This window comes from Ichthyophthirius multifiliis (assembly GCF_000220395.1).
Source record: "Ichthyophthirius multifiliis unplaced genomic scaffold scaff_1120509250887, whole genome shotgun sequence".
NCBI lineage: Eukaryota > Ciliophora > Oligohymenophorea > Hymenostomatida > Ichthyophthirius > Ichthyophthirius multifiliis.
The window spans coordinates 17,617-30,078 of NW_004086404.1; the positions used below are offsets into that span (position 1 = coordinate 17,617).

Genomic DNA, 12,462 nt, shown 5'->3' on the forward strand with positions numbered 1-12,462 from the left:
TTATATAATGATGAAAAAAACCTTATATTAAAATAATGTTTTGCATTATAAAACTAATATAATTATTAGCAAGTAAATGAATTTTTATAGGAATTTAAAAAAAAAAAAATATTTAAAAAGCAATTCAAAAAAATAGATATATAATGCTTAAAAAAACAATTGTCTTTTAAAAATAAATAAAACAAATGTAATTAGAAAATATGCTTTAAAAAGTTAATAATTAATGATATTTATATTTATAATTTAAGATGTAAACTATTTTTATATTTTTAATTTAAATAATAATTAACAAAAATTTATAATATATAGTTAAATATAGAGTTAATAGATAACTAACCTCAAATAATCTATTTATTTAGATTTTGATAATGAAATTTGAATATATAATTATGAAATTTTAAAGTATGTTAGATTTATAAAAGAAAAGCTTAATTTTTAAAAAAGATAATAATTAATAAAATTAGAATAAAAATATAATAAATTAAAAACAGAATAGTAATAATTAAATAGTAGTTTATGATTAAAATTGATATAATAAATACATTATTTTAAATAATAATTTTATTATAAAATTTTGTAATAAAACATTAACATTCATTCTTTTAAAATATATATATTTTTTTTATTTTAATCTTCTCAGATAACTATAATATTGATGATATATAATAATATAATTGATAAAATAGTTTTTATTCCATTAGAATTTTAAGTAGGTATAGCTTCTTCTACAATTGCACTTGTCATTTATTTATTATTAGAGGATTTTATTATATCAATAGGATCTAAATAAGGCCCATAAAATCTTTGGTAACTTGATGTTATTGAAACACTAATTTTAAAAACATTTATAATTAAACAATTAAAAAATAAATAATTTATATATTTTTAAAATACCTGTTTCTATCTGCATAAACAACTTGCATTACAGCTAATGTTTAAGGATCTTTAAATTATAAGGCTGCATCTTATGTAAATTCAGCATAAACTTCTCTAGGAGTCTCTTTTTATCTTTTTGAATATAATTTTTATATAAATTAATTGAATATTTTTCTTTACATATTAGGTTCAAATTTAGATACTTAAATAATTTATGTAGTAAATCTATAAGTTTAATAAACATTTCTGGCATTTCTATTTTAAAAAATTATATAATAAAATATTTAAAAATATATATTTTTTTTAAAAAATAACCCTGATTATATGTTAATTAAGGGGAAAATCACAGTTTCTTTACCAGGAGATTAGTTTGGTACTTCTTTTACTGATGACTTAACAAATTAAGGAACATCAGTTTATTTTCTTATATTATTTAAAATAAATATTTATGTAAATAAATAAATATTTAAAAAAAAATTAAATTATAAATATATACACATTATCTAAAATTGTATTTATCGTATCAAAATTTTCAACTAAATTATGTGAAAAAATAAGTTTAGTTTTTGTAGATTAGATCCATGAATTTGTAACTTATCTTTTTTAAATTATTATTGGATATTTTTTTAACATATAAGAATATTAATTTATTACCTTATAGAATCTGTTTCAATTAGTAAATCAGGAAAACTTGTTTCTCTTGTTGATTAAACTAAAGGTTTTGGCAATATTCTAAATTATTAAATAAAATAATTATTTAAATACAATTTGCTTTTTATTTTTACGGTTATGGTATATTTCTATAAAATAATAAATAAATTATAAAAAATAAAAAAACAAAAAGATTACGCGGGATCTTCAAATTTTGATTCAGTATCAACCTTTCCATCAATTAACTAATTATTTTTAAAAATAAAATAAAAAATTAAATATAAATAATATTTATTTATATGTTTTAGTTTATTTACTAACACTTCTCCACATAAACTCGTATAAATAGTGCTACATTAATAAGGATTACATCTAGCACATGGTTAACCGATTTAATAAACTTATTAACCTAAATTAGCAGCTAAATTACTATCTTTATTTCCATCAGGTAAAACACCTTAAAAATTGCATATCTTAATTTTATTTTTTATAAAATATAAATAAATATTATATTAAAATTACAAGTAGCTAAGTAAAGCCATCATCTGCATATGGAGTGCTTGTAGTTGAAATTCCGCATCCTACTCTATTGAAATTCGATTACATAATAACTGCATACCTATTATAACTATCATCTGGGACATAACTATTTACATATTATCCTTTAAAATCATTTTCATTTTCAGAATATATTGAAAAAAATTTCTAAGGCGCATTATAATCTTAACCCATATAATTATCTACAATCTAACTATATTTTAGTCCTTTTTAAACTATATAACCGCAATTACTTGCTTATTATTAAGCTGCCTTAGCAAGTTCTTCATCCCACTAAAGTACTTACATGTTAGACGCAGTAGGTTAGGTTGCTAAAAAGCCACCAGCAACATAATTTCTATAATAATTAAGAATTCTTAATATTTCTTGTTTTCTGATGTATTAAGTGAGTTTTAATTAGATAAATCAAGATCACATACAGAAAAAGTTACTTGTATTAACAAAAATAGTGTTAAATATTATATTATATTCATAATTTGTTTTATTTTTTAATATTTTTATTTTGTTTTAAAAGTATATTTGTATTTATTTATATTATTATAAAATTTTCTCATTTAAATATCTATATATTTTATTTTTCCCTTTTAGAAAGGATTATATAGATAAAATAACGCTTTTTACTTAATAATAAAAATTAATCTACTATCAAAAATTTAAATATTAAATAAATTGATAAATAAAAACAAACAAAAATATTATATTAAAATGGTATATAAAGGTATTAAATTCTGCTATTTAATTTTAATTAATTGCTATTGTTTAAATAGATTAATATTAAATTATATATTTAAATAGAAAAATTAAAAGATACATATTATTTATAGTATATTTTTTTTTTAAAAAAAAAATATTTATTAATTATATTTTAATTAATTTCTTATTATTAATCAATTTTCAATTTTATGTATTAACATTTATCTTTTTTTTAATCTTTTTAAAGTTTTAATAACTTATTCTTTGTTTATAATTCCATTATCTTATAAAGTTAATAAATGAAGTAAAAACTAAGGATATAGTTCCTTTAAATTTTCAGTTTTAGTTGTTACAAACATTCTTAAGAATTCAAAGATATCTATTTATTTTATAGCAATTTATTCTTTTTATTAACTTTTTTCTATCTAAATAAAAAAATCGTTCCATAAATTAAAAAATTTTTTATCTAAAGGACTCATATCAGATATATCATCAAAATTTTTTTTATAAATTTTTTAAACAAGTTATTATTTTTCAACTTCATCATCAGAATTTTAAAATAAATCTTTTAAATTTTTTAAGTAAAAACATTTGCTTAATTAAATATTTGCTTGTTTTCAAAAATTTACATTAAATCAATATCATTATATTAATCATATTAAAAATTTTTGTTAAAATGTAATTATTTCGAGTTATTAATATTCATTATTTTTTTAAATAATAAAATATTTTTAATTTAAATATATATATTATAAATTTAAAAATAAATCATTATTTTATAATTATTTATTTTATTTTATAAAAAATTTTATTATATTCTTTAATTATTTATTTTTTTAATATATGACAAGCTTAATATATTCTAAGAAGATTCTACTTCCTAAATTTAGCCTTCCAGAGGTATAAGTTAAAGAAAAAAAGTTTTTAAAAGAATGTTAAACCAATATTTTAAGTATGGATTATATTAATAATAGTCAAATTAAAAAAGAAAGTATATTAAATGATTCATAAATCTAAAATAAAACAATATGTTTAAGTTAGAATAAAAATAATATATAAAAAATTCTTAATAATTCAAATAATGAAGATAAAAAATAACTTCCTCCAATAATAGATTATGCCAAAGCTTGTTAAATGAAACAAAAAACATAAAATTAACAATATTAATAATTAAAGACAAAACCAAATAATGAAAATCAAACAACTAATTACAAATCGACTTCAATAAAAATGTATTAAAATAATTAAGCAAAAATTAGCTTAGATTAGTATTTAAATTAAATAAATAATGTTTCTTAAAAACTAAATGAAATAAATAATTAAAAAGTTGAATATTTTACTTATATTAAAAAGGTAAAAAGAAAAGACGAAAACGAAATGTAAAGATAATTTTTCAAAGAAAACAAAAAAGAAATTCATAAAGATCATTATAAAAGATGTAAAAACAAAGTATTAAAAAAATAAAAAGAAATAAACAAAATTAATAAATAAATTTTTATTTTTATTAGTAAATATTAGTAATGATTAAGATTAATTAAAATAATTATAATAATATATAAAAATAATTGTTTAATTTTATAATTTCCTTCAACAGAAAGATTAAAACAGATAAAAACATTTATATATATTTAAATAACTTATAAACTAAAAAAAATAATTATATTAGTACTTTTTTGATGAAGATAATCAATTTATTGATCCATTTAATGAAGAAAGTATTTAAAAACAATTTTTAATCAAAGATTAATAATAATATGATTTTACTTATATTTATGAATTGAAATGTTTAATTGAAAAAATAAATTAATATAAATTAAAGAAAGAAATGCATAAACTAGACTTAATAAAAGATAGCATTATAAATGAATAAGAAATTATATTAAATAAAGCAAGATAAAATGAATTTAATCAATCCAATTTAAAAAATTCTTTTTAAACATATGAAATTATAAAAGATTTATCATATGAAAAAAATTACATGTTAAAAAATAATAATATAATATAAGAATTTAATAAAGCAGTAAAATAAGATTACTGTATTAAGAGTTTAATTAATAATGAAGAAAATTTATAATATGAAAAGTTAAATTAAACAATAAATAAATTGCATTAATCGCATTAAAAATAAGTTAAAAAGATATTTTATTTTAAATGAAAAAAAAAAAAAAAAAAAACAAATAAGTATAATATATATGAATTTAATATTTTATTTAAGAAATTTTAATTATATCAATTAATGAGTACTGGATTTAATATCCATTCACTATTAAAATTTTTAAAAAATTAAATATTATATATTTTATTGATAAAAAAATAAAAATTAATTGGAAATATTTTATGTAATAAATTAGTGAAAGAATAGTAGACAACAAATTTACATTTTGTTCTTAAATTTAATATATGTTAGGAAGATTTAAAACATTATTTTTTATTAAATATAATATATAGATTAATTGAATTAAAAAGTTGTTTCTAAGATTATTGATATTTATATTATAACTTTAATATATAAAATAATAAATATTAAAAATATATTCATATGTTATATATTGATTGTAAATTGTCAAACTATTATAGTATTATAGTATTGATTTTCGCATTTTTATTAATATAATTAATTTAAGTGCCAATATTTTTACGAAAAAAATAAATTAAATGTTCTATATATCAACTAAATTGAGTAAATCAAACAAAACAAAATTAAAAAATAAGAGTGCTTCAACTACAGATTTTAAAATTTTTGTTTACAAAAATCTCGGCTAAGAAGGTCGCTGGGCAAAATTTTTTGCTGTTTATTAAAATGATTTAATATTTTATTTTGTAATTTCAATTTATCATTTTTATTAATTTTATTCTTAGGTTTGTCGATATATAGAAACTTTTTATAGTTCAAGTTGTTTTAATATATTTAATTAAAAATAAAATATTTTAAATTTAACTTTTATATTTTAATTTGCAAATTTATCTGTATTATTAGGATAAATTAATTTTGTATATATTGAATATAATTATAATTTGTTTTATAATACCTAATTTAATAATATTCTTAGTAGTAAAAAAACTTTATGTCGATGATATTTATGCTAATTAATTTATAATCTTCATTGAGTTTTTTTTTAGAATTATGATATAAAATATGAGCATCTTTTATTTGTATAATCAATTGAATTATTATTAAATTGATTTGAATTTTAAGGGGGTTATTTATAAATATTTTTTATATTTTGGTAAAAATTCTATTTAATATTATTAATATTTTTTTAATGACAATTAAAAAAAAATATATATATTTTATTTATATCAATAATATTTTGAAAATAATTTAAATTATTTAAAAATGTTATAAAGTATTAATTGTTTTATTATTTAAGATTATATATATATTTTTTTTTAAATAAAGGTTTTAATTTTAATGAAGATAACTAAGTTATTAACTAAATTTAAAACTTAAAACAAGTTTCAAATTATGATTAGTTTAAAAAATCAATTAGCCAATATTAAAATTAGTAAAACTTTTATTATTATAATTATTTAAAATATAAATAAATATTAAGGTTTGATTAGAGTTAATAAAAAAAAACTATAATTTAAAAAAACATAAGAGTAAACTATATACCATAATTATAATCTTTATCTGAACATTTTATAGAAACTTCCTTATTATCAGATGCAAAGTATTATTTTTCTACATATATATAAACAAAAATTTGATAGTTCATTTATAAATTTCCAAAAAATTTCAAATAAAATCAACTCAGAAGTTTAAGTTTAACAATTAAAAAATTAATTGCTTTTGAATGAAAAATAATTAAATTTTGTATACCCAAAGAATAATTTAGAGGAAAAAACTTAAAATAGGTAAATTATATTCTATTATTTCTAAAAAAAAAAAAAAAAAAAATTAATAATTTAGATTTCATTATCCCTTTTAAAATAATAATAACATATATGGAAACACTTAGTCTTTCCCTATTTTCGATAGTGATCAATCTAAATTCTTTTAAAATTAACTTGGACTTATGAATGATTAATATTAAAATCCAAATTTAATAGGATTAAAATAAAGAATTGATCGATTAGGTGGCTTAGAAGATACTATAGGAAGTAAAATTCAGATTATTTCATTTTTTTAATATATATAAAGGTATGGAAGAAAGTCTTAAAAATAATGAACTTAGAAATTTAGAAGATAAATGCATAAATTATTATATACATTACTAATAATAGGCTTAATAGTAATAAGCAACATAATAATAATAAATTTTGTAAGCTCCAAATCCTTTTTAAAAAATACCAAAATATTATAGAAACGATATTGAATTGATTTAATAAAATTTAGAAGAATAAACATAGTAAAATTAAGGTAATATTAATAATTTTATATATATTAAATTTTTTTAAAAAATATTATTAATAGAAAATTAAAATCAATAAGAATAATCTGATTTAAAACAATAAAAGTATAATCCATTTATTGAAAAAAGTAAATAATTAAGATAATAAATATATTAGAAGATGGGAATGTGAAACTAAAAAAAGAAAAACATTAAAATAAAACTCATCAATTTTAATTTATTGAATTGTTAAATAATCTTATAATATTTTTTTTATTTTGACTAATAAAATTAAAATATAAAATTAAATTTAATATATTAAAATTAATTTTATTTATAAATTTTTAAATAAATATACTATTACTAGTTAATTCAATAATATATTAATATTTTTTTAATATATTTAAGAAGATTTAAAAATATAATAATAATTTTAAAATATTAATATATATAATATTTCTCAAAATAATATTTTTTTTTTTCGATAATAAAAAAAGAAAACCAATATTTTTTTATTATTTATTATTATTAATTGAAATAAGTTAAATCTAAAGCTAGTTAAAATTTTTATTTTAACTTCAAAATAACAAAAAAGTAATAATATAAACAACTGTTTATATTTTTTCTTTTAAAATAAACTTATTATTGATTAATTAATATATAGTATTATATATATAAACAACTTAATTAATTTATATAAAATTTCCAAACAAGTAATTTTCATTCGATGTAATTTTTAATTACTCCATAAATAAAATATATTTGTTGAAACAATAATATATATATTTGCTTAATTAAAACTCAATCACATCCAGGACAAACCATTTTTGATTTATGTATTAATACATCGCATTCTCTTTATAATGGAATATATTTTTTTTATTTTTTTTATTTTTTTTTTAATAATAAATATTACAAACAAAAATATGATTAACATTAAGGGCACAAAGAAATAAACTTATTATCATTTATCTTATAATTACATCCTATACAAATTAAATTTTCAGAATTATTTTCGTCATTCATTATGTTTTCTGTATTTATTAATTTAAAACCTTTTAAGTTAGTGCTTTATTAATAATTTTTTGTTATATGCAAAGGAAGCAATAAATTTAATTGACAAACCTTTTTTTTATTTATATTTTAATAATAACATTTTTTCAACTTTATTTTACAGCACACTTAGAAGGTACTTCACAATTTTTTGCTTTACATTAAGGACATTCATAGTAAGTATGTCTTTATTGTATATGGCATTAGCATAAATAAGACATTTTCTAATGTAATTTATTTGGAAATCCTACAGGAATTAATTCTTTTTTTACTTAATTTTCTTTGTATTCTGGTGGTTCGCAATATTAGCTTAATATTTCTCGATAATCTTTTTCATTTAATACAGTTTCATATTTACCTTATGTAGCTTAAACTAATTTCTTTTTTTTAAAAAAAGTTTATTTTTAGCCAAAAAAATAACAAATTACATTAAAAATATGTGTTTTTGCATTTAATGAAATAATACTGAAAGTATAATTTATTTTTTATGCTTTTTAAATTTCTTCGTATAAATCTCCTTTGTCTTATGTAGAAGGCGAAGATTAAATTAAAATAACTTCTTTGTGTGCATAAGGAGGAACCTCACTAAAATTGCTAAATATTTCCTTTTTTAAATTATTTTATTATAAAAAAATTAAATACATTCAAACATTCCATAAGAGAAAAATATCCTTATTCATCTACAGTTATTTTTTCTAAAGATTTTAATAATTTATCTATATTTGAGGTAAACTCTTGTACTGTAAAGCATTAGTTTTATTAAGCTTTACTAATTCCTAACATACTTAATGGATTTTTATCAAAAAAGTTAACTATAAAATCCTTTTTTTAAAATAATCATTCATGAAAATATTATTTTACATACCTTTAATAATAATATTGTTGCTCCTATGCGCGAAGGTTTTAAATCTGTTTTTGTAGATGTTTATGTTGAATCGACTATAAGATAAACATATCTAATTAAATTTCTTTTTTTTTATATTGAAAGTTACTATCAATAATTTTTTTTCTTTTAATAATAAGTCTTCTTATTTGCTTTTTAAAATTTCCTCTATATGGTTTTATAGTTATTGAATAGGAGTTTGTTAATCAATCATAAAAAGATATAATTAAAAAGTGAAAAATTATTTTAATATATTTAATATTAAACAAAAATAAAAAATAAAATATAGGAAAATTATAATATTATATATAAATTATTGAACACTTATTATTGCTAATTTAGTTTGAATTTTATTATTTCTTGATATATAAGTTCAATTTAAACTTAAATACTATTCTTATTTTATTAATTAACTTATAAATTTAAAGAATAAATAAAAATTGATTGATTGTTTCAATAAGTAATAATTGTAATTTTTTTTTTTAGATAATTAAAAATCTATTAAGTTTAAGATGAAAAGATTGTATTTTAAATTATTAAACACTAGAAATTATAAGATATTTTATAAAAAATTATATTATATACAGAAGTATATTTTTTTATTTATAAATAATATTCTTTTTATTTATTTAAAATTAATATATATATCCTAATTTTTAATAATGATATATATGTAAATGCTTAGGATTATCAAGACTAACTCTATTAGGAATTTACCAAACTTCTTTGTGATTTAGCACTAGTAAATCTGTTACTAACATTAGTTGAATTATTAATCATATGTATACTACTTGGATTATTTTAATTTATTTTTGAACTATCGTATTAATAATCATCAAACATACCTTTTTTTTTAAAAAAAAGAAAAATATCTTTTAAATATTTTTTTTAAAAAAGTCTTACTTTATACTGAATTTCTTCTAAGCATTATTTCATTTTATTAGTCTAATTCTTAGTCACTATCTTTTCTATCAATATTTGAATGAAAATTGTCTTCGTTAGCCTATTTTTTTTATATGATATAATTTGGTTATTTTTTTAAATACATTAGGTATGTATGGAGATTCAAATTGCTTATTTATTAATTAATCCCAATGAAAATTCTTAAACCAAGCATGATTTTTTACATCTTCTGGTCCATTTAAACCTAATCTGTTTGCTGGCTTTCTCTGAATTAACTAAAATAATAAAATAATATAATAATATAATAAAATATATATATATATATATATATATATATATATATATATATATATATATATATATATATATATATATATATATATAAATTTCATTTAAAATATATATTAATACTTTGTTTGCAAAATCTGCTGCTTCAAGAGACCATTTATCAGGAACTTCATTTTTCTTGATTTAAACCTATTTCGCTAGTATTTAATCTCTTATTTCTTATCTTGTTTTTCCTACATAAGGCCTTCTTCCAATCATACATTCATAGACAATAACTCCTAATGCATAATAATCTACTGAAACACCATGATTTTATCTGCACATTACCTCAGGAGCTAAATAAAAAAATAATTTAATTATTTTAGATTATTTAAAATACCCATATAGCCTGGAGTTCCAGATGTGTCACTACTATTATCAGGTTTCCATATCCTTGCTATTCCTAAATCAGTAATTCTAAGGTAACCTTATAATTAAATTTAAAATATATTTATATAAAAAATAAATATTACCTCTACTATCAAAAACTAAATTTTCAGGTTTTATATCTCTATGAATAATACCGTTTTAATGAAGATATTCTAAACCAATAATTATACAAGCTGAAAAAAACTCTATTTAAAAAAATATAAAAAATGTATATAAATTGACTTTAAATAAAATTTAAATTAAAATAAAAAATACAGTATAGAAATAAAATTATATTTAAATAATAGTAAAAAAATGTAAAAAAATAAAAATTTAAATAAATATATATATATATATATATATATATATATATATATATATTATTTTTCATTTTTGTGATAATTATTTAAAAAATATTGTTAAAGCTTATTAATATATATTTTATATTAATTTATGTATTAATATTAATTTTATTTTTATTTATAAATAAAATTAAAACATTTTTTATAAAATTAATTGTTATTTTTAGTGTTTAATAATAATTTACTTGTTTAATTTTCATTAAATTTTCTTTTTCTTGATATATGGAATCTTAAATCTCCCCCAGTTAATAAATCCATAACTAAATATAAATTATATTTATCTTAAAATGCTACATTCATATTTATAATGAAACTTTAATTTTATTTTATATTTATTAAAATAATATTTTAACTCATGTCTTAAAGAGGAGAGAAGTTATTTTTCATTCATAACAGATTATACACTTCTTTTAGATATAACTCTTTTAATTTATATTTTTTTTCGTTTTTTTTAAAAAAATTAAGTTTTTAATATTTACAATAACAAAAAGTTACTTCGCTTTTGACATTTCTTTTAAAGCAAACAAATGTTTTGATTTTTTACTTTCTACTTTCCAAACCTTTTTTTGTTTTATCGTTCTATAATTTAAATTTTTTAATACTTTTCCAAATCCCCCTCTTCCAATTACAAAATGAAAATAATAATTATGAATCGATTATGCTTTGTATAAAAATAAAAAATATCGATATTTTATATAATGTTTCTAATTAATATTTTTTAAAAACTTGAAATATCTTTTTAATCTGTTGGATTATTGCAATTTCCCATTTCTTTTTTCTTATTAAAATTAATATTATTTATATTTAATTTTAATATATGAATAATTTTTTAAATTAATCAAAAAATTAAAATAGTTAATAAAAATATAAAGGAATAAAATTTAGAAATGTAAATATATTATTCTTTAGATTGATTAAAAAAATAAATATATAGTAATAATAATAAAATTAAAAAATATATATATCTTATATTATGAAAAAATAAAGTTAGTTTCACCCTCCATTCTCTGCAGTTTTGATGATTATTTTAAAGATTAAAAAAAAACGATTTTAAATAATAAGCAAATAATATTTTTTACCATTAAAAAAATTATCAAAAGTTTATTCTTTTCAAAATTAATATATATGGGTTAATTGGTAGAAAAGTATATAAACAAAAATATGCGACATTTTCAAAATTAAAATAAATAATAAGGATAAATAAATTTATATCATTTTTATATGTAAAAATTTAAATTTGCTTCTTCTTATCTGAATAATCTACTTAATTAATATAAGAATATAAAAAATATATTATATTAATTATAATTTATTTAAAATATATCAAAATTTAAAAAAAAACCATTATTAAAATAAAAAAAAAAATTAAAATTATCTTTAGAAAATTGATAAATTTAATAAAAATTGATATTATAAATCTTAAATAAATATTATTTTAAGTATATATTTATAT

General features: G+C 15.9%; 3 protein-coding genes across 3 annotated transcripts, besides 8 other annotated features; all 3 read right to left on the reverse strand. All coding sequences in view use genetic code 6, as the record gives it.

Annotated features, from left to right (window-relative positions):
* Positions 1-542: 542 nt before the first annotated feature.
* IMG5_107990 (scp-like extracellular protein, putative) lies at positions 543-2,373 on the reverse strand (the record flags this gene model as incomplete). Its single annotated transcript, XM_004034936.1, has 9 exons — positions 543-829; positions 895-1,008; positions 1,057-1,299; positions 1,373-1,474; positions 1,531-1,608; positions 1,726-1,772; positions 1,845-2,000; positions 2,050-2,189; positions 2,319-2,373. 9 exons carry the CDS (start codon positions 2,371-2,373, stop codon positions 637-639), a joined length of 1,128 nt encoding a protein of 375 aa, XP_004034984.1. The 3' UTR covers positions 543-636.
* Positions 2,374-3,549: 1,176 nt separating this feature from the next.
* Positions 3,550-3,613: a microsatellite.
* Positions 3,614-7,398: 3,785 nt separating this feature from the next.
* Positions 7,399-7,445: a microsatellite.
* Positions 7,446-7,530: 85 nt separating this feature from the next.
* Positions 7,531-7,580: a microsatellite.
* A 276-nt stretch (positions 7,581-7,856) lies between these two features.
* Positions 7,857-9,145, reverse strand: IMG5_108000 (hypothetical protein). The gene is made up of 2 exons (XM_004034937.1): positions 8,029-9,145; positions 7,857-7,966 (listed from the first exon to the last, which is right to left on the reverse strand). Exon 1 carries the CDS (start codon positions 8,815-8,817, stop codon positions 8,131-8,133), a length of 687 nt encoding a protein of 228 aa, XP_004034985.1. The 5' UTR covers positions 8,818-9,145; the 3' UTR covers positions 7,857-7,966; positions 8,029-8,130.
* Positions 7,984-8,011: a microsatellite.
* Positions 9,146-9,824: 679 nt separating the features above from the next.
* IMG5_108010 (protein kinase domain protein) lies at positions 9,825-11,670 on the reverse strand (the record flags this gene model as incomplete). The annotated part of the gene is made up of 10 exons (XM_004034938.1): positions 9,825-9,865; positions 9,952-10,051; positions 10,095-10,226; positions 10,363-10,574; positions 10,619-10,705; positions 10,752-10,853; positions 11,195-11,322; positions 11,363-11,431; positions 11,505-11,569; positions 11,612-11,670. Coding segments are annotated over 10 exons (995 nt in total), but the record flags the coding sequence as incomplete, so codon positions are not given.
* Positions 10,261-10,335: a microsatellite.
* Positions 10,989-11,028: a microsatellite.
* Positions 11,075-11,131: a microsatellite.
* Positions 11,075-11,136: a microsatellite.
* Positions 11,671-12,462: the final 792 nt, after the last annotated feature.